This window comes from Oncorhynchus masou, chromosome 13, assembly GCF_036934945.1.
Source record: "Oncorhynchus masou masou isolate Uvic2021 chromosome 13, UVic_Omas_1.1, whole genome shotgun sequence".
Taxonomy (NCBI): domain Eukaryota; kingdom Metazoa; phylum Chordata; class Actinopteri; order Salmoniformes; family Salmonidae; genus Oncorhynchus; species Oncorhynchus masou.
The window spans coordinates 17627337-17650083 of record NC_088224.1 but is presented as its reverse complement, the minus strand read 5'-3'; the positions used below and the strand labels follow the sequence as shown (position 1 = coordinate 17650083).

The 22747-nt window shown below is 41.8% G+C and overlaps 1 protein-coding gene across 2 annotated transcripts; it reads right to left on the bottom strand.

Moving 5' to 3' along the window:
• Positions 1–153: 153 nt before the first annotated feature.
• LOC135551835 (regulation of nuclear pre-mRNA domain-containing protein 1A-like) lies at positions 154–17883 on the bottom strand. Of its 2 annotated transcripts, none has more exons than XM_064983073.1 (7): positions 17507–17883; positions 10697–10826; positions 10410–10516; positions 8744–8835; positions 8315–8441; positions 4044–4219; positions 154–1792 (listed from the first exon to the last, which is right to left on the bottom strand). In XM_064983073.1, exons 1-7 carry the CDS (start codon positions 17655–17657, stop codon positions 1637–1639), a joined length of 939 nt encoding a protein of 312 aa, XP_064839145.1. In that variant the 5' UTR covers positions 17658–17883; the 3' UTR covers positions 154–1636. The 2 variants fall into 2 exon arrangements, with proteins under 2 accessions (XP_064839145.1, XP_064839146.1); XM_064983074.1 differs by lacking the exon at positions 154–1792 and adding an exon at positions 3392–3489 and having other exon boundaries at positions 17507–17881.
• Positions 17884–22747: the final 4864 nt, after the last annotated feature.

Sequence of the window (22747 nt, the reverse complement as noted above, 5' to 3'; positions counted from 1 at the left end):
CACATCGCTTTACAATGTGACATTGAAAGTACTGTATTTTTAGAGGTCATGTGTCACTGCAAGTACACATGCACATTTTAAAACTACAAGTAATAATCACCCCAAAATAAATAATTCTGGATTGATGCAGACAAACATGACAACAAGTCTTGATAGATTATCCTCTGTTTTGCTGTTTATTTGGTTCTGAGAACTGAACACGTTACAACAATGTGTTTCAATGAACACTTTCAAATCAGTCAAGTAAGTTATAAGGTATGGTTTTGCAAACAGTGGGCCCCTTCAAGTTCTTTAAAGAGCATAGCTGTCATAGGCGGCTGACCAACATTCACTAGAGGTTAAAGCCAAGGGGCAGTAAATAATAGAGTAAACAAGCACACAACACTGATGTCTCAACTCACTTGTTCCAAAATGGGAAAGGCTTCATCTATTATGGAGACCTTCAACTTCTATAAAGCTGCATCTGCAATGAGACTCAAGGATTTTTTGGAATGACTAGCAGGTCTTGGAGAGCCCATAACGACAATACAAGATAAAACCAATTGGTTCCCAGTATTTACATGCAACTTTGTCTATGTGGTAAAAATAAATAAATTGGTTATCCGCTTCAAGAACAATGTTTACAATGAACAATGCATGTTTCTGTTTTCTCAAAAGCTTTTCTCAAAACAAGTGAAACATATTCAAACCTGTTACTTTTAACAGTAACCTAACATTTTCCAACTATTTAATTTTGCAATTAAATCTGGGCAAGAGAACTTCTCTGAACATGCTTAACTATTTTAAGGCCATTGATATAGAACTTAAACAGCAACAATCCCTGCTATTAGTGAAGCACCCAAGAGCAAGATCTAAAACCCATGAGCTGTGTCTGCATAATGGAATACTTTAGAACAGTTATAAAAGAACACAAAGATAATCATTTGTAATAAAATACTGCAGCTGATTATAATGATACCATACAGAGGGGATGTATTCATTGGGACTACTTCAGTATACAATTTCTGGTGCTATCTAAATTCACTATACCTGTCGATACAAAAATAATATCACAACAATATCTTCCTGACCATTTTCGGGAGGTTGGGGTTAGGTAGAGAGGGGAAAACAGAAAAGGAATATCATGGGAAGACTGTCGGTAAAAGCCAAGAGGGAATCACTGTATCCATGTATTCAGAGGAAGAACAGAATAGGGGAAGAAAGAGAGTTCATTATGTATGGAAAACCTGGCTCATGCTTTTCAATAAATAGCAATAGATGTGAAAGCATAGGATATATCAATTCTATATATATTATATATCAGACGAATGATCTATCGTTGTGAAAAGATGAGAGATTATTGGCAAATAGGAGGGAGGGTTACATGATGACTGGTAAGAGAGGCATGGACAGTGTCGATCAGGGAGCAATGATAAACATGACTACATGGGGAAAGATAGGGGAGAGCCTAGGTCAAACAGTAAGTAGCGCAATGGCAAGATGGACATGGTCGGTGTTAGGTTGGGAGATGCGTCAATCAAAGGTTACTAAGTGACTCTGATGTCCACTAAGTGAAGTCCAGATGTTAAACGATATGGTGAGAGATGTCAATCAGAGGGTGGGTGGTCAGTCATGGGTGAAAAGCACAGGTGAACTGTCAGGCTGTGGGGTCATAAAGTTCGACACCAGATGAGGGCAGGTGCAAATGTCCACTGGTCACACTGGGGAGCAGAGAGAGGTCTGGTAGATTGCTGAGACGAGTACGCAGCTCCTTCCGTACCTGGGTCACCCGTGCCAGCTTGCGCTTGTACTCCTGAAACAAGAGTAGGTATGAAGAGTGATGTGATATGTTTTGTACAACATACTTCGAGTGGGATAAACTGTTCAATTATTAGACATAACCTTTTAGCACAATGGTTAGGGAAAGGGAGGGTTTACAAAGTAATTTGGGCACATCAGAGTAAACTGATGACATTCAATAATTTCGGTTTCATTGTGAAGTCCTATTTACTTTAAGTGGCAAACAGAACATATTAAAGTATAGATATGTGAGTGAAAACTGTGCTGTGCATTCTTTCTCCATGGTTTTATATTACTTGTTTGTGTTAGGAATTGTTTCTTGAACTGAAAACCATCCCCCTACATCAACCTCTCACATCAGGATCACAGCTTTTATGGCAAAGGAAATATTTCTGAAATAACTTTTCTATAGCCATTCTGGCATTAGTTGTGAGCCACGAAATCCTTTCATTAAATTTGAAGTGACAGAATCTAGTGCTTGATCCAGTCATGTATTTACAACAGCGAAAAACCAAGGTGTTTCTCCTTACTGCCTATTTTTAAGTCAGTTTAACCTAACTAGTCGCAAATTGAGCATTAAATAAGTCAAATTAATAGTACAGTGTGGGATAAATTCCACCTTCTAGGAAAGTCAAGGATATGTTAAGGCCTGTAACAAAGGCCCAGTTTGAAAACAACCCATTAAGTGAAGTGTATGACTCCCCTACACAACTGGGTAAATACTAGGTCAACCCCTATCCTCAGAGTGGAAGAGTAAAACTACCCACAAACAATGACTGTTTATACTTGTAGCCCAATTCTGATATTTTCCAATTATTGGTCTTCTGACCAATCAGATCAGCTCTGAAAGACCAATTTGAGGAAAATATCAGAATTTGGCTGCCAGTGTAAACAGCCATGGTAAGTCAGAAATAGCCATAGCCAATAGTCCTGACACAAAGAGGCATGTGTTTAGAGAAAGGTGGTAGGCAACTCAAGTCCTGGGGAGCTGCAGCATTCAGCTTTTTATTCCAGGCCGGCTCTAACACCCGATTAAACAAAATTGTCTAGGGGTGACCCAGTATTAGTGATTTGGTGTGTTAGTGCTGGGCTGCAACAAAAGCCTGCACCTACTACAGCCCTCTAGGGCAAGTGGCCCATGCCTGGTTTAGGGGCTTGACAACTCAAATTGAGGAAACCAAAGACTAGTATAAATGGTCAATGAACACAATATACACCTGCCTTCAGACACTTTTAATACCCCAGTATGAGTAATAGTGTTATAACCTAACACTAACCACACCTAAATGCACTTCAAATAAATTAACAAATATCATTTGAGCCTGTGTCATTACTTTGTGCATCGAGTAGAACTTTTAAACGGCATTCAATCCCATTTCTCTGGCCTACTTTGTTGAAGATATGACCTCAATGGCTATTTCCAATGTAAAGTATTTGGTTTAGATATACAAAAATGTCATGTGTATGCAATAACATAACAGGTGAAGTTGAGCATTATGCTTAAGAGTTTAATTTATTATTTAATACCATAACTCAAGAGGTCTATCAAATAGGACTGGAGTCATTCAACCCACCACCACCAATATGCACACAAGTAAAGGCAAATAACAGCACTCAGATTCATTTTTATTCTCTTTTTTTCTTTCTTTATTACAAGAGATTTGTTGAACTGCAGATACATTGACCAGAATACTTGATCTTGCCGACTTCCTGTGGGTAAAGGCTGGACAGTTATGCATTCAGCAATTGCAAAAACACACATTTTACCTCCACTGTGTATTAGAAACCAATGGCAATAGAGTAAATCTGCAAGTAATGGGGTGAGAGATGTCATCTTCGCTAAAGCATTGTGGGCCTGTACTAATCATGTGGATGACATCACTGGAAAGTGGAGAGAGGCATAACGACTTGAATCGTAACTTGAGGTAAACATCTAACTCAAATCTCCCACTGACATCAATTCAGGATTAGCATGACAGTTCCAGTTAAGCGTGCATCTCAAGTTTGGACATGGCCAAATAAAATATTTGTCCCATTAAAGTTTTACTCCGTAAAGGGACAGATCATTATACTTCAGAAGTGTTGCTTGTGGCAAAATGTGAGTAGTCCACAGTCTATTCAATTGGAGACATTCAAAAGGCTGAGGGGATACAGGACACAAACTGAGGAAAAAGCCTGCTACAAAAACAGAACATGTGAGAGAGACAGAATGAAGCTGGAGAATGACAAGTGTAGTGAAAAAATAAAGGTGATGATTTACGCACTTCTAGTTTCTGCTCGTTCTGGGCCAGGCCATCCCTCTGGCTGTGTAGAAACAGGGTGAGCATGCGTGTGAGCTGCCGCCGGTCATCGACCTCTGCCGCCAAACGTCCGCTGTAGTCTGCCAGCAACATGCAAGCCTCCTCCACCAGCCTGGACAGGCGCTCGCCCTGCTCTTTATCTGAGACAGGGAGGAGAGAACGCTTTCACTTCAGCTGAATGGGTTAATTGCGACAAGTGAGTGTCTCCAATGATGACAATCGATAAAGCACTGACAGGGTGGTTTTAATGAGCATTTAGGTAAATCGGGTGAGGACTTAAGAGCCTTTTGTTACGTCTCCAACCTTACAGCCCTTTGTCATTTGTGGCAAAGAACTTAACGTTTTCCCTCATTTTGCTACATTACAGCTTTATTCTAAAATGGATTAAATATTTTCTTCCCCTTATCTACACACCTTAATGACTACGTGAAAACAGGTTTAGAAATGTATAACAAATACAACTTAAATATCTTACTTACATAAGTAGAGACATTTGCTATGAGACTCAATTTACCTCAGGTGCATCCTGTTTCCATTATATCTTTATTTAACTAGGAAAGTCAGGTAAGAACAAATTATTATTTTCAATGACGGCCTAGGAACAGTGTTCAGGGGCAGAAACACAGATTTGTACCTTGTCAGCCCGGGGATTCGATATTGCAACCTTTCGGTTAGTAATCCAACGCTCTAACCACTAGGCTACCTGCTGCCCCATTGATCATCCTTGAGATGTTTCTACAGCTTGATTGGAGTTAGGGTTGCACATTTTAGGGAATATCCAGAGGTGGTAACTTTCCATGGTAAAGTATGGGAATTAATATTAATACCATTTAAAAATAGATTTTTTTGCATTGATATATTTACCATATATGGAGCCAAACATTTTACCTGAAGTGAACCGTTGCAAATGATTAAATCCTTCCAATAGAAATAAAAAAAAAACAGTTGTTACAAATTGAACTTTAATTAAATGAGTAGACTCTTCACATGGGATGATTTCCCTGAATAAAAGACCATTTTGAATGATCCATCGCATCTCCCAAAAGTAATTTTAACATCTGTAAAATGATAGTTTAGAAACAAAAGCTTTGGTTGTCTTCCATGTCTTCTCCCTGGACCTCCTCAATGTCCACCTCTTCAACATCAGACTGTCCCTTTCCAACCTTGAGGGTGGCTCATTGTCAAGCTCAAAAAGCCTCAAATTTGCCTGGATGGCCACCGATTTTTCAACCCTTGTATTGGTCAGCCTGTTGCGTGCTTTGGTGTGTTCCCAAACAAGGACCAGTTGCGCTCTGAGGCGGCTGATGTTGGTGGGATTCAGAGAATGATAAGAGGCAACAGGGGAAAGAGCCTCAGATCCACAAAGTCCTTTCCACCAGGTGGCTGATGAGATATGTTTGCACGACTGCCATATTGCATCTCCATCCCAAAGCCCTTGCTTGGAAGTGTACTTCGCCAGACTGCCAAGAACCTTGCCCTTGTCTCGCCACCTTGGCCTGGATATGGTAGTGATGACACCATAGGCATTGTTGATCTCTGCAACAGACAGGAGGATGCTCATGCCAGCACACTTGGGGTCCAACACGAACGCTGTGGCATGTATAGGCTTCAGGCAGAAGTCTTCACGCTTTTTAAAATGTATTTCAGAACTGCAATTTCCTCTGCTTGGACCAACATTGAAGTGGGCAAGGCAGTTCAGATTTCTTCTCTTACATCTACAAGCAGAGTCTGAACATCAGACAGGATGAGAGAAAAAAAATCTCTTCCAATACACATTGCCTGTGAGCAGAGGTGAGTTGCATACACAGCTTGAGCAAGACATTCATCAGCATTTCTCTGACTACATACCTCTATTGAGTTAAACAAAAAAACTTTGATTCCAGGAGGACCATGAGCTGTTACTATCGATAAGGTGTCTGATTCATCATTTTCACCTCGAATAGAAGTAGAGGGACTTTTTCCAGAGGTTGCTTGTTGTGAGCGCTGAGGGAACTTTATGCACTTTGCCAGATGATTCTGTATCTGTTGCATTCTTCACAGTATTTGCAAATGTTCATAGCTTTTCCTCCTACATTTGATGCAGTGAAATGTCTCCATACATCAGATCGTGCCAGTGGCATTTTCCTGTAAAGATAGGGGGGGGGGGAAATGAGAAAAAAACCCAAATACAATTCCATGTACAGATATATAGTTAGGCAGTTAGATTAAACAACTCCTTTGTAAGATGAATGTTTCAAAGTAAACATGTGAATTAACACTCAGTTAGCAGGCTCACGCAAGCTAAAACCCACATGGTAGCAAAAACTAACCAGCAGAAAATATTTAAACACTTTGCTCTAGGCTACTATTTACAATTTAAAAAAAACAATCTTGTCTTAAAATATATTCACCTCACCCAGTATTGTAATCAAAACTTACCAGAAAGCATGTAGTCCTTGGCACAGAGTGTAGTGTGGGCTCAATAGCATCTCATTAGTGTGCAAGATCTTGAGAATCAGCTGTACATGTGATGGAAGAGTGCACTGTGCATGCAGAGGGTTGTAATGCCATTGAATTTGGGATAGTTTACCTGAAATAAGCCACAATAACTAGAATTGCCTTGTGTATCCCACTTCTGATTAATTAAAACTAAATTCCCTAAACTTCAAGGAAAGCTTCCGGAAATTTAACAGAAAGTTTCCGACCATTTGCAACCCAAATTGGAGTCCACCTGTAGTAAATTCAATTGATTGGACATGATTTGGTAAGGCACACCTGTCTATATAAAAAGGTCCCCCAATTGACAGTTCATGCCAGAGAAAAAACCAAGCCATGAGGTAGAAGGAATAGTCCGTAGAGTGCCGAGACAGGATTGTGTCAGGGCACATATCTGGGGAAGGGTACCAAAAACATGTCTGCAGCTTTGAAGGTCCAAGAACACAGTGGCCTCCATTCTTAAATGGAAGTTTAGAACCACCAAGAATCTTCCTAGAGCTGACCTCACAGCCAAAATGAGCAATCGGGGGAGAAGGGCCTTGGTTAGGGAGGTGACCAAGAACCAGACGTTCACTGACAGAGGTCCAGAGTTCCTCTGGTGATGGGAGAACCTTCCAGAAAGACAACCATCTCTGCAGCACTACACCCATCAAGCATCTTTGGTATATTGGCCAGACAGAAGCCACTTCACTAAAAAAGGCCATGAGAAACAAGATTCTCTGGTCTGATGAAACCAAGATTGAACTCTTTGGCCTGAATGCCAAGCGTCACATCTGGAAGAAACCTGGCACCATCCCTACGGTGAAGCATGGTGGCAGCATCATGCTAATGATATGTTTTTCAGCGGCAGGGACTGGGAGACTAGTCAGGATCGAGGGAAAGATGAACGGAGCAAAGTACAGAGAGATCCTTGATGAAAACCTGTTCCAGAGCGCTCAGGCCCTCAGACTGGGTCAAAGGTTCACCTTCCAACAGGACAACAACCCTAAGCAAAGACAATGCAGCAGTGGCTTTGGGACACGTCTCTGAATGTCCGAGTGGCACAGTCAGAGCCCGGACTTGAACCCGAACGAACATCTCTGGAGAGACCTGAAAATAGATGTGCATAAACGCTCCCCATCCAACCTGAGCTTGAGAGTTTCTACAGAGGAGAATGGGAGAAACTCCCAAAATACAGGTGTGACAAGCTTGTAGCATCATACTCAAGACTGTAATCGCTGTCAAAGGTGCTTCAAAGTACTGAGTAAAGGGTCTGAATACTAATGGAAATGTGATATTTATAAAACATCCAAAAACCTGTTTTTGCATTGTCACGATGAGATAGTGTGTAGATTGATATGGGGGGGGGGGGGGGGGGGGGGACAATTTAGTCAATTTTAGAATAAGGCTGTAATGTAACAAAATGTGGAAAAAGTCAAGGGGCCTAAATACTTTCCAGATGTACTGTAGGTGATTGATTAACTTGCTAATTGTAGTGCCAACTAATATACAGTTTGTTTCACTGTTGAACTGACTAAGTATGGTTTGTGTGTAGCATGAGGTCTGTCATAGATTTCAGAAGACACTAACACGTTCCCCGAAACATCAAAAACGATTAGGGCACTTGCAGGGGTCAGCACAGCAGTAGGTGCAACGGCCAAGCCACACTCTGGAGTAGAACCACCCCCCTGACCACCCCCCCAGTGGCACTCGGGAGCATTCTGCAGGGCTGGCTGTAGCTGGTGCAAGAGTGTGGGATAGAAGTGTATGCCAGGGCCCACCTGTGATCCTGTGCAGTAGTGACGTGTCCAGCACCTCAGCAGGCAGGCAGGAGATCCGCTGACACAGCGCCGAGTCCCCAGTGGCGGAATTCTCCAGTTCCTGCAGGGCCCGGATTATCTCTGCCGTCTGAGAGTGAGGGTAGAAAAAGAGGGAAGGGGGAAAGTGAGGAAGAAAGGGAGAAGAGAAGGAAGAAATGACAGATTGGGACAGACCCCCACATTGCAGTTAGAAAGCAGGCCAAACATCCGAGAAAACAACAAAGAAACTTCTTAAAGCCATGCGGATACAAAAAAAAAAACAAAGTGGGATACGAAGAGGTAAATGCAACAACAGAAAGAACCTCAGCTCGGTTGAATGTACCTAGCCATTAAACAGCCCCCTCACACAGTCCACGCCACCCCCCTGTGAGGTGTTGGGTTGTCCTGTACCTGTGGGGGCTCTGCTGGGGAGCTCCGAGAGGCCATGTCCTGGTCATCCAGTTGAATCTCCTCATACGGCCTCTTCTTGGCCTTCTCTCCCACTGTGGAACATTGATACAGGGTGAGCGCTCATGTGAAGATGACAACACACTGATATGAATACTATGTCACATCCTTTGACACTGGCCATGTCTGAATACACATACTTACGTCCGAGTAGGCTAATTGAGTATGCAATAAAAAAAAGTTTAACAGAACACGACAATGAAAATCTAGTATAAATTCCGTCACTCATTTCAGCTGAACAATAAGATACAGGGATGCGCTGCCGAAATCAACGAGCAGGAACTTCACTCATTTCCGGTATAAGAAATTACATACATACATGGGAATTTTCTAAAATCAAGTGTTTTAAAATGCCAGGATGTTCTACTTATTTCATCTAGTAGAATTTGACGCACACTTTTCCACAATGCATTGGATGAGGTGGGCTCCCCTAGTGCTTGACTACTTGAAGAGAACTGGGGCTTAACAAAAACTAGGCTAGAGGCAGACTGAGTAGGCCTATAACACAATTCCTATTCTATTCAGAGTTTAGAGAAATTAACCAGATTGGAAGTGAGCTATTATCAGGCTGGTTAACACAATGCACGTCTGCCAAAATTGGCCCAGCCCCTCATTAAGGATCCCTGTACTTTGCTCCATTCATCTTTCTCTCGATCCTGACAAGTCTCCCAGTCCCTCGCGCTGAAAAACATCCCCAAAGCATGCTGCTGCCACCAATACCACACGTTACTGTAGGGATGATGCCAGGTTTCCTCCAGACATGACACTTGGCATTCAGGCCAAAGAGTTCAATCTTGGTTTCATCAGACCAGAGAATCTTGTTTCTCATGGTCTGAGAGTCCTTTAGGTGACTTTTGGCTAAATCCAAGCAGGCTGTCATGTGCCTTTTACTGAGGAGATTCTTCCATCTGGCCACTACCATAAGGGTCTAATAGGTGGAGTGCTGCAGAGATGGGAGAAGCTTCCACAAGGACAACCATCTCCACAGAGGAACTCTGGAGCTCTGTCAGAGTGACCATTGGGTTCTTTGTCACCTCCCTGACCAAGGCCCTTTTCCACTGATTGCTTAGTTTGGCCAGGCAGCGAGCTCTTGGAAGAGTCTTGGTGGTTCCAAACTTCTTCCATTTAAGAATGGAGGCCACGGTGTTCTTGGGGACCTTTAATGCTGCAGACATTTTTGGTACCCTTCCCCAGATCTGTGACTCGACAATCCTGTCTTGGCTGTCTAAGAACAATTCCTTCGACCTTAGTGCATGTCAGAGCAAAAACCAAGCCATATCAACTGTGGGACATTATAGACAAGTGTGTGCCATTCCAAATAATGTACAATCAATTTAATTTGCCACAGGTGCTCCAATCAGGTTGTAGAAACATCAAGTATCAATGGAAACAGGTCACAAATAAATTTAAAAAAGTGCAAAAATTGTGTATAGACAGGAAATTAATATTTAATCCATTTTAGAATAAGGCTGCAATGTAACAAAATGTAGAAAAAGTGGAGTCTGAATATACTATGTTTTCAGATCAGAGTACATGGAAGAGGCCAGGACAAGGAAGACACTTAAGACTGAACACACCCGAGGTGTCCATTGGTTAGGAGGGTACTTACGCAGAACGTGTGAGAGCTGGTCCAGCAGGTTGTTCTCATACACCGCTCTCTCCTGCCAGATGGACAGAACCCGGCCCAGCTGTTTCTTACATCCATCCTCTCCATCCCTGCACACACACGTCCAATTACCATCAGAAGGCTCACGCGACAATTTATTTTACCTTTATTTAACTAGGCAAGTCAGTTAAGAACAAATTCTTATTTTAGTCCAACGCTCTAACCACTAGGCTACCCTGCCGCTAACCACGACAATAACTAAAACAACAGGAGCCAGGTTTGATTCTCACCTGGACACGTGTTTGAAGGCATCAACGATGACAGGAGCAAAGTCCTGGGTGAACTCGGGTCCTTTCTTCTTGCTGTTCTGGATAACATCGTTGGCAAGGTAGAGGAAGGTGAGCTTCCTAGATACCTTGGCTGCAGACAGATCACAGTCAAGTGTGGGAAACAGTCAAAGCAGAGTGATCTTGCTGGGTTTCAACTCAGGATACCTTTATCCCTTATTTTACCAGGCAAGTTGACAGAACACATTGTCATTTACAGCAAGGACCGGGGGAATAGTTACAGGGGAGAGGACGACTCAGGCAGACTACACATGACTAACTTAGAACCCAGTTAGTCAGCCTGTGTTGTGTTAAGACCTAACAGAACAGTATGACGCTACATATTAAAGCCAAAACTCCATTGCCCATACATCATAACGCAGTAGACAAACAGGTGTTATGTAGCTCTATTGTAGGAAGTGGATCTGCCTTTAAGGTTTCTCCCCGAGCGATCAGCCTAAGTAAAGAAAAAGCTGGACATGCCCGTCCCTGGTTTATGACTTCAAGCCTATCAACTCCCGAGATGAGGCTGGTGTAACCGAAGTGAAATGGCTGCTAGTTAGCGCGCGCTAACTAGAGGGACGGAAGCTATACTGTTACACTGGCAATACTAAAGTGCCCATAAGAACATCAATAGTCAAAGGTTAATGAAATACAACTGGTATAGAGGGAAATAGTCCTATAAAAACTACCTAAAACCTTTTACCTGGGAATATTGAAGACTCACGTTAAAAGGAACCACCATCTTTCATATGTTTTCATGTTCTGAACAAGGAACTGAAACTTGAGCTCTTACATAACACATATTGTACTTTTACTTTCTTCTCCAACACTTTGTTTTTGCATTATTTAAACCAAATTGAACATGTTACATTATTTATTTGAGGCTAAATTGATTTTATTGATGCATTATATTAAGTTAAGTGTTCATTCAGTATTGTTGTAATTGTCATTACAAAAAAAAAAAAAAAAAAAAAAAAAAAGTCTGATTAATAGGGATCAGCTTTTTTTGGTCCCAATAAAAATCTGTATCGGCGTTGAAAAATCATAAATCGGTCGACCTCTAGTACACAGCACAAAAGACTGTAGCTATTCATAAAGACTTGAAGCCAGAGCTAACCCTGTGACATTGTTAGTGAACGCATTCAAAACACCAATGACAAAAGAAAGTTATGACAAAAACGAGAGCACAACTAACCATGAGTAGACTACAAGAAGGGCAATGCTAAGATATCAGATGCTATTCCCAGTCCACAGAAAAGTGTGAGCAGCTCCCAAAATAACAGAGGCCCAAATGGGAGATCATTGGGTTCTTTTAACCAAAAGAAAAAAAACAGACCGCATCAATACCACAAAAACTCAGATTTGTATTTAGGCAGTAGGCTTTAAAACGAGAGACAGCTACAAGTATCAGTAGGCAATGTCATACACAAAGCAGATTGTCCTCTTCCCCAACACATTTTACATAACATCTCATCAATTTCACATGGAAAAGACCAAAATAACTAGCCACCCTACAGCTGAATGTGGCAGTCATTGAATATTTGTGGGAACCTGTTGTAATCATTGAGACCTTGTGGCAGTGTAGTGTAAGAAATCCTTTAAAAAAAAAAAAAAAGTTCCATTGGTGTTTCGTGTAATTTTATTGTGAACATTCCTCGGCAAAGCAGGCTAATTTCAGTCAACCTATTTCAGATATAGCGCATCACTCTTGTGCAGAGATACATTTTTGGAAGACGTTTCCTAAGAGGCACTTTGCAATCATTTTGAACAGATACATGAAGCATATAGGCTATAACCTACCACTTGATGACGCCATTCCATTCCACAAGTCATTGGATGAAGGAGTCTTCTGTACAGGGGAGTTTAATGTCTTAACATTAAAGTGCAGCGCCTGCGGTACGGTTTTGGAAGCGTAAGGACCCGATCTTTCATATCAGCGAGAAATAACAATTTAACTTAGATTGATACACACCTTCATAGGGTTAGTGTTCCCACACCGCCATGTCACAGCGAGTGTTTACGGAAGACAGAGGGATTAAATAGCACGCTGATCACGTGAGAAAAATGCTGCAACTGAAAAATACATTTGGCTGCAACCACGATAAAGGTGGTTAAAACAATGAGTTTGTACAATTATTTTGATGTGATGAAAGCAAAAAAGGGACTTGCACTGAATAAACAACAATTTCAAATATTTTACAGAGTTCATAGAAGGTAATCAGTCAATTGCAAAACATTAGGCTCTAATCTATGGATTTCACATGACTGAGACTACAGATATCTGACCAAGAGATGCATATCTTACAAAAATTATAAAGTAGGGGGCGTGGAACAGAAAACCAGTTTGTATCTGGTGTGACCACCATTTGCCTCATGCAGCGTAACATCTTTGTATAGAGTTGATCAGGCTGTTGATTGTGGCATGTGAAACGTTGTCCCACTCCTCTTCAATAGCTGTGCGAAGTTGCTGGATATTGGCAGGAACTTGAATGCTGTCGCACGTGGCGATCTAGAGCGTCCCAAACATGCTCAACGGGTGATATGTCTGGTGAGTATGCAGGCCATGGAAGAAATTACATTCAGCTTCCAGGAATTGTGTACAGATCTTTGCGACATTGGGCAGTGCATTACCATGCCGAAACATGAGGGGGAGGATGATGAATGGCACGAAAATGGGCCTCAGGATTTCATCAAATTGCCATCAATAAAATGCAATTGTTGTCTGTAGCTTAAGCCTGCCCATTCCATAACCCCACCGCCACCACAGGGCAATCTGTTCAATGTTGACATGAGCTAAGTGCCCACCCACACGACACCATCTGTCATGTACAGTTGAAACGGATTCATCCGTGAAAAGCACACTTCAGCGTGCCGATGGCCATGATAGGTGAGCATTTGCCCACTGACGGCAGTTACGACGCCAAAGTGCAGTCAGGCAAAGACCGTGGTGAGGACAACGACCACGCAGATTATCATCCCTGAGATGGTTTCTGACAAGATTTCACATTGAACAACACCAAAACTACCTGCCAAATTCTACAACACTGGAGTCAGTTTATGGTGGAATTTATTTTTTTTAACTTTCAGTTCTGGCAACAGCTCCTGTGGACATTCCTGCAGTCAGCATGTCAATTGCGTGCATTGTATTGTATGACAAAACCGCACATTTTAGAGTGGCCTATAGTCACAGTACAAAGTGCTCTCTGTGTAATGATATTTAATCAGCATCTTGATATCCCTGTCAGGTGGATGCATTATCTTGGAAAATGAGAAAGGCTCACAAAGAGGGATGTAAAGAAATTTGTGCAAAGTTGAGAAATAATCTTATGGATAACATTACTGGGATCTTTCATTTCAGCTCATGAAACCAACACATCAAGTTGTTTATATTTGTACAGTATGTTTCTAGAACCGTAACGCAATTGAGAAATCGATTCACGTTTAGATGGAGTAATTACCGTGCATTCATAAAGTATTCAGGCCCCTTAACTTTTTCCACATTGTTACGTTACAGCCTTATCCTAAAATGAATGAAATTGTTTTCCCCTTAATCCACACAAAGCAAAAAACAAGTTGACATTTTTGCTAATTTATTACAAATAAACTGAAACATCACATTTACATAAGTATTCAGACCCTTCACTCAGTACCTTGTTGAAGCACCTTGGCAGCGATTACAGCCTCAAGTCTTTGGTTTCAAACAATGCATTTGTGGAGTTTCTCCCATTCTTCGACAGATCCTCTCAAGCGCTGTCAGGTTGGATGGGGAGCATCACTGCACAGGTGAAACGTTGCCCTAGTCAGGGGTCCTGAGCGATCTAGAGCAGGTTTTCAGAGCAGGAGCTCCGTACTTCGCTTCGTTCACCTTTGCCGCGATCTTGACTAGTCTCCCAGTCCATGCCACTGAAAAACATCCCCACAGTATGATGCTGCCCTGAACATGCTTCACCGTAGTGATGGTGCAAGGTTTGCTACAGACATGACACTTGGCATTCAGGTCAAAGAGTTCAATCTTGGTTTCATCAGACCAGAACATCTTGCATCTCATGGTCAGAGTCCTTTAGGTGCCTTTTGGCAAATGCCAAACGGGCTGTCATGCGCGTTATACTGAGGAGTGGCTTCCGTCTGGTCACTTCACGATAAAGTCCTGATGGGTGGAGTGCTGCAGAGCTGTTGGTCCTTCTGGAATGTTCTCCCATCTCCACAGAGAACTCGAGAACTCTGTCAGAGTGACGATCGGGTCTTTGGTCACCTCCCCGATTCAGGCCCTTCTCCACCGATTGCTCAGTTTAGCCAGGCAGCCAGCTCTAGGAAGAGTCTCTGTGGTTCCAAACTTCTACCAATTAAGACTGATGGCGGCCCATGTGTTCTTGGAGACCTTCAATGCAGCAGACATTTTTGGTACCCTTCCCCAGATCTGTGACTCGACACAATCCTGTCTTGGATCTCTACGGACAATTCCTTCAACCTCATGGCTTGGTTTTTGCTCTGACATGCACTGTCAACTGTGGGACGTTATATTTGCAGGTGTGTGCCTTTCCAAATAATGTCCAATCAATTTAAATTTGCCACAGGTGGCCCCCAAGTTGTAGAAACATCAAGGATGATCAATGGAAACAGGATGCACCGGAGCTCAATTTCGAGTCTCAAAGCAAAAAGGCCTGAATACTCACGTAAATAAAGTACCCGTTTTAATTCATACTAAAAACCTGTTTCAGCTTTGTCATTATGGAGTATTGTGTGTAGATTGAAGTGGGAAAACGTATTTAATACATTTTAGATTAACATGCTGACCGCATGTTGATTTTGTCCACCCAGACGCGCAGGTTGAAATATCAAAACGAACTCTGAACCAGCTGTATTAATTCCGGGACAGGTCGAAAAGCATTAAACATTTATGGTAATTTAACTAGCTAGCTTGCTGTTGCTAGCTAATTTGCCCTGGGATATAAACATTGTGTTAATTTTTCTTAAATGCACATGGTCCTCCACTCCGACAATTAATCCACATATCAAAGGGTAAACATTGGTTTCAAGTAATCTCTCCTCCTTCGGACTCCATGGCGGTTGGCAACCAACTTTAAGGTGCATTACCACTACCGACTGGAGTGTGGACTTCAGTTCAACTTTCAATCCCCCACATCATATGCTCCTAAAAAAACAGTGAGGAGATGGGAGAGATGGGACTTGCAGCCCATCAAGCATCACAAATAGAACCAAGTTCTATTTTAGCACCTGGCTACGCAGACACTCGTGAGCAGTGTGGGTGCAATGACTGAATAACGTGTACATTTATTTTGTGACGAGAGTGGTGTGGTCAGCATGTAAAGCTGTAAAGTAGCAAAATGTAGAAAAGGGAAGAGGTCTGAATACTTTGAATGCACTAGCTGCTTTAGCTGCCAGTGCCAGTCTACCTCTGAAAATAACAAGGTCCTTGGACCTTAATGAGACTAACATTACTCCTTAAGAACATCTTGGGCTAGCTATAACCCACTTACATGTACATTTTTATGGGCAGCAACACTGACCCTAGTTCACCCTGATGTTAAGTAGAACATACTAGGAAATATGACAGTGAAGTGGCAATGTGAGGGGTTCTACCTGTAACAAGACTACCTGGTTTTAGGACTCAAATGAGTAGCGAGCTAATAGTTACTGCATTCTCATTCAGAGCAATCACTCCAATGACCCAACTTTGAGATATAGGGAATTTATAAAGTATTCATATCCCTCGACGTACAGCCCAAATTCAAAGTGGATTTTTATTCTCACCCATCAAACACATACAAAATAACCCATAATGACAGTTTAAACAAGATTCTGTTGTCCAAGAAAAATTGCAAATCTGTGTGAAGATCGCGCTTCCCCACCGCTCCCCATCTAAATTCAGAGTTTGAGTAAATATGCAAGGAAGAGCGTGAGAAAATCATCGAATCCAATTCTGCAAAGCTGATTCATACCCAAGACGACTCAAAGCTGTAATCACTGCCAAATGTGCTTCTACAAAATACTGACTCAGGGGTGTGAATACTTCAGAAATCAGATATTTCTGAATTTAATGTAATACATTTGCTACAATCTATTTGGGATTCAGGCTGTAACAAGAAAATGTGGAATAATTCAAAGGGAATACTTTCTGAAGGCACTGTATTAACTAGTCAGGTAACTAAATTGCAACTTCATAAAGGACTTGAGGTACCTAGCTAGCAGCTGGCTGGCTTGACTGGGGCCTCGTGCCAGTCTTGTTGTCTATTCCAGCAATACCTAAGCAGGTTGATTGTTAACCGACTATTCCCATGCACCCTTCCGGGGAGCTAGAACTAACGTTAGAACAAACGTTAAACGTTAAGTTTGATAACTAGCTTGTTAGCAAGCCTTTATTTGCACTTAATTAGTTAGCTACTGTAAGCTAGTTACACAATTGACAAACAAGTTAGCTAGTAAGTAAAGTATCCAACCGCCAGTAGCTGACAAATTGACGTTATTTCGATTAGATAAATTGATGAAACGGTTAGTAGATTGTGATGTAGCCGACGACATTTGGTGTTTGTTTACTTGCAACGGTTAGCCATCTAGCTAGCTAAGTTACTAACATTGCTTGTTCAGCTAACAGTAGCTAGCTAAAAAGCTTGCAAGCTAGCTAACCTTCGCAATTGTTCGTTAACATGTTAGCTAACTACACTTGATATGCATGACTACACGGTCATATCTAAATATCAGATACATGTTAATATTGATGAATATACTTCACCGATAACTAACTAACATTACCTTTTTTCAATTCGTTGAACCAAACGTTGACGATGGTCTTCGAGTGTTTTCTATGATGGATAAGCCAAAGTGACAGTGTCTGAACACTTTGTTGGGAGTTGCTAAGCTCCGATAGTTTCTTCTCCAACGCTGCCTCTGAAAAAGCTGACATGTCGACGAATTTTGGGGAAAACAGATATTGGATGCTAGCTAGGGCCTACAGCTAGCTAAATTAGCAATTGGGCTAGCACGCGATATGCTTGTGCAAACGCTGCAGCCCTGCAAGTGTGTACGGACGGAGGCAGGGACACTTTACCCTGTCTATTTACGTGCACGCCTGTTTTTGTATCTAAAAAGATCCAGCCCTGCAAGTGTACGGACAGAGGCAGGGTCACTTTGTCCCCTTTATTTCCGTGCACGTCTGTTTCTGTATTTCCATTGGTTCATTCTAGAATGAAGGCGGGATGTGGCTTGTAAAACATACCATGTTGCATTCTTTTTACGTTCTCGTTACAATCTCATGAACTGTGTTAGCAGCCTGATCTCATGGACTAGACATATCATAGTAAACGTAATTCCGGGATACCAATTAGTCTCAAATGTTATGTTTGGTATGGTTACAAAACACAGAAAATTACTTTTAACCCCTCTGTCTGTAAAGTTCAAGATATGGCTTGGAACTTGGAAATCAATCAATCTACCATCGTTAATACAATGGAAATATCTAATGATGTATTATTTAAGTATTAAAAGTGTGTGGGCTACAGAGAGAAATAAAATGGTGCCGTTTCAGGCCATGTAGCAGAAAGTGATGCGGGCATTGAAGATGGGTGTGTGTGCTAGTGGATCAAGGCAGGTGTGATATAGTTGATGTTTGAATGATGTTGTCGTTTGTATGTGTATGTTTTGTATATTTTATAAAACATAAAATAAAAAGTATAACAAGACAAAAGGTTACTTAAAGGTGCAATATGCTCTGTGTAGTTGTTTTTGTCGCACTGCTTTGCTTTATCTTGGCCATGTTGCAGTAGTAAATTAGGACTCAACTGGCCTACCTGGTTAAATAAAGGTGAAATAAAACATGTCATTTCCTGGTTGCAAACGTTCATGTGACAAATCAAGCAATGTATAGTGTAGAGAATCAATGTATGATCTACATTTGAAATATATTTTCAATAACCAAAAATGTTTTATTTTCAACTGTTTGAAGCTGGTGAACAAGAACCAAAAGTAAAAGACACAAAAACTAAACTTAAGAACGGGAAGCATAGAAATAGGCCACATAGAACATATCTACCTCTTCTTAGACTTACTTTCAATGAGAATGACAGCTCTATAACTCACACTTCTATGTGAATTTGGTCAGGTCACCCAAAAAGTTATATGTTGCAGCTTCAAGGCAAAAACGAAAGTAGAGTGGTTGGTCGGAGTGGTTGGTTGCAGATTTGAATCTCATCACGGACAACATTAACATTTGAGCTATTTAGCAACTTTGCAACTACTTACAAATGTTTTTCTACTTTGCAATCACTTAACATGTCAGCTAACCCTTCCCCTTTAACCTAACTCCTAACCCTAACCTTAACCCCGCCCTAACCCTAACTACTAGCATAGCTAACGTTAGCCACCTAGCTAACATTAGCCACGACAAATTGGAATTCGTAGCATATCATACATTTCGAAAATTCGTAACATATAGTACAAATTGCAATTTGTAACATTGTATGGATTCAAATTTCGGAACATATATGAATTGTAATTTGTAACACATTGTATAACATGGATTGTGGACATCTCGGATTTAAATTTACTATGTTATGTCTACCACTGAGTCCTTGTTAGTGTTAGATTCCTACTGTACAGTGGCTTGCGAAAGTATTCACCCCCTTGGCATTTTTCCTATTTTGTTGCCTTACAACCTGGTTAAAATAGATTGATTTACACTACATGCCTACCGTTTTGAAGATGCAATTTTTTTTTTCTTGTTAGACAAACAAGAAATAAGACAAAAAAACGGAAAACTTGAGCGTGCATAACTATTCACCCCCCCAAAGTCAATACTTTGTAGAGCCACCTTTTGCAGCAGTTACAGCTGCATGTCTCTTGGGGTATGTCTCTGTAAGCTTGGCACATCTAGCCATTGGGATTTTTGCCCATTATTCAAGGCAAAACTGCTCCAGCTCCTTCACATTGGATGGGTTCCGCTGGTGTACAGCAATCTTTAAGTCATACCACAGATTCTCAATTGGATTGAGGTCTGGGCTTTGACTAGGCAATTCCAAGACATTTAAATGTTTGCCCTTACACCACTCAAGTGTTGCTTTGGCAGTATGCTTAGGGTCATTGTCCTGCTGGAAGGTAAACCTCCGTCCCAGTCTCAAATCTCTGGAAGACTGAAACAACTTCCCTGTATTTAGCACCATCCATCATTCCTTCAATTCTGACCAGTTTTCCAGTCCCTGCCGATGAAAAACATCCCCACAACATGATGCTGCCACCACAATGGTGTTCTCGGGGTGATGGAGGTGTTGGGTTTGCAGCGCTCCTTGGTCTTCATAGTGCCGCTTGCTTGGTGGTGCCCCTTGCTTAGTAGTGTTACAGATTCTGGAGCCTTTCAGCACATGCATGCATGTATGTATGTATGTATGTATGTAGATTTACATATACTGAGATCATGTGACACTTAGATTGCACACAGGTGGACCTTATTTAACTAATTATGTGACTTCTAAAGGCAATTGGTTGCACCAGACCTTATTTAGGGGCTTCATAGCAAAGGGGGTGAATACATATGCACGCACCACTTTTCCGTTTTTCAATTCTTTTGAATTTTATGAAACAAATATTTTTTTAATTTCTTTTCACCAATTTTGACTATTTTGTATATGTCCATTACATGAAATCCAAATAAAAATCAATTTAAATTACAGGTTGTAATGCAACAAAATAGGAAAAACACCAAGGGGGAGAATACTTCTGCAAGGCACTGTATATGTTGCAACGTGGAAAGATAGTCACAGTTGAAGCATAATATTGGGGATGGCAACATGATTTGATAAAGACTTGGGTGTAGAAGACCAAATTAATGATTTCAAGAGATCATTCAGAAAACAATCATTAAAAAAACACGCAAAGACATTTGATTGTAGCGTTCCAACAGCCGTGGGGAAAAAATAACACTGGCTGTGATGAGTACTGTAAGTGAATGAGTAAGGGAAGGGTTGAACAGTCTTATCACCAACTACACTGTGGTCAGATGTTTACTAAAATACAGTATATGATTGATTGAGCAGCAGTCCAGAACCCTCATGTTTTCAGTCACTTTTTGACAGCACCCCTTTTGATTTGAACGAAACCTGTACCCCCGCACATTGACTCTACTGGTACCCCTCTGTATATAGCCTCATTAATGTTATTTTATTTTGTTACTTTATTTAATTTTTTACTTTAGTTTATTTAGTAAATATTTTCTTAACTCAATTTTCTTAACTGCATTGTTGGTTAAGGGCTTGTAAGCATTTCACAGTTGCATTCGGCGCATGTAATAAATAACATTTGATTTGATACATGTTTTCCATGGTAGAAGGGCTCAGAAAGTGAATGTTTGCCCGTGGTAGAAGGGCTCAGAAAGTGACTGTTTGCCCATGGTAGAAGGGATCAGAAAGTGACTGTTTGCCCATGGTAGAAGGGCTCAGAAAGTGACTGTTTGCCCAGGGTAGAAGGGATCAGAAAGTGACTGTTTGCCCAGGGTAGAAGGGCTCAGAAAGTGACTATTTGCCCATGGTAGAAGGACTCAGAAAGTGATTGTTTGCCCATGGAGAAGGGCTCAGAAAGTGACTGTTTGCCCATGGTAGAAGGACTCAGAAAGTGACTGTTCGGCCATGGTAGAAGGGCTCAGAAAGTGAATGTTTGCCCGTGGTAGAAGGGCTCAGAAAGTGACTGTTTGCCCATGGTAGAAGGGCTCAGAAAGTGACTGTTTGCCCAGGGTAGAAGGGCTCAGAAAGTGACTGTTTGCCCATGGTAGAAGGGCTCAGAAAGTGACTGTTTGTCCATGGTAGAAGGGCTCAGGAAGTGAATGTTTGCCCATGGTAGAAGGGCTCAGAAAGTGACTGTTTGCCCATGGTAGAAGGGATCAGAAAGTGACTGTTTGCCCATGGTAGAAGGGCTCAGAAAGTGACTGTTTGTCCAGGGTAGAAGGGCTCAGAAAGTGACTGTTTGCCCATGGTAGAAGGGCTCAGAAAGTGATTGTTTGCCCATGGTAGAAGGGCTCAGAAAGTGATTGTTTGCCCATGGTAGAAGGGCTCAGAAAGTGACTGTTTGCCCAGGGTAGAAGGGCTCAGAAAGTGACTATTTGCCCATGGTAGAAGGGCTCAGAAAGTGACTGTTTGCCCATGGTAGAAGAGCTCAGAAAGTGACTGTTTGCCCATGGTAGAAGGACTCAGAAAGTGACTGTTCGGCCATGGTAGAAGGGCTCAGAAAGTGAATGTTTGCCCGTGGTAGAAGGGCTCAGAAAGTGACTGTTTGCCCATGGTAGAAGGGATCAGAAGTGACTGTTTGCCCATGGTAGAAGGGCTCAGAAAGTGACTGTTTGCCCAGGGTAGAAGGGCTCAGAAAGTGACTGTTTGCCCATGGTAGAAGGGCTCAGAAAGTGATTGTTTGCCCATGGTAGAAGGGCTCAGAAAGTGACTGTTCGCCCATGGTAGAAGGACTCAGAAAGTGACTGTTCGGCCATGGTAGAAGGGCTCAGAAAGTGAATGTTTGCCCGTGGTAGAAGGGCTCAGAAAGTGACTGTTTGCCCATGGTAGAAGGGATCAGAAGTGACTGTTTGCCCATGGTAGAAGGGCTCAGAAAGTGACTGTTTGCCCAGGGTAGAAGGGCTCAGAAAGTGACTGTTTGCCCAGGGTAGAAGGGCTCAGAAAGTGACTGTTTGTCCATGGTAGAAGGGCTCAGAAAGTGAATGTTTGCCCATGGTAGAAGGGCTCAGAAAGTGACTGTTTGCCCATGGTAGAAGGGATCAGAAGTGACTGTTTGCCCATGGTAGAAGGGCTCAGAAAGTGACTGTTTGTCCAGGGTAGAAGGGCTCAGAAAGTGACTGTTTGCCCATGGTAGAAGGGCTCAAAAAGTGATTGTTTGCCCATGGTAGAAGGGCTCAGAAAGCGACTGTTTGCCCAGGGTAGAAGGGCTCAGAAAGTGACTATTTGCCCATGGTAGAAGGGCTCAGAAAGTGACTGTTTGCCCATGGTAGAAGGGCCCAGAAAGTGA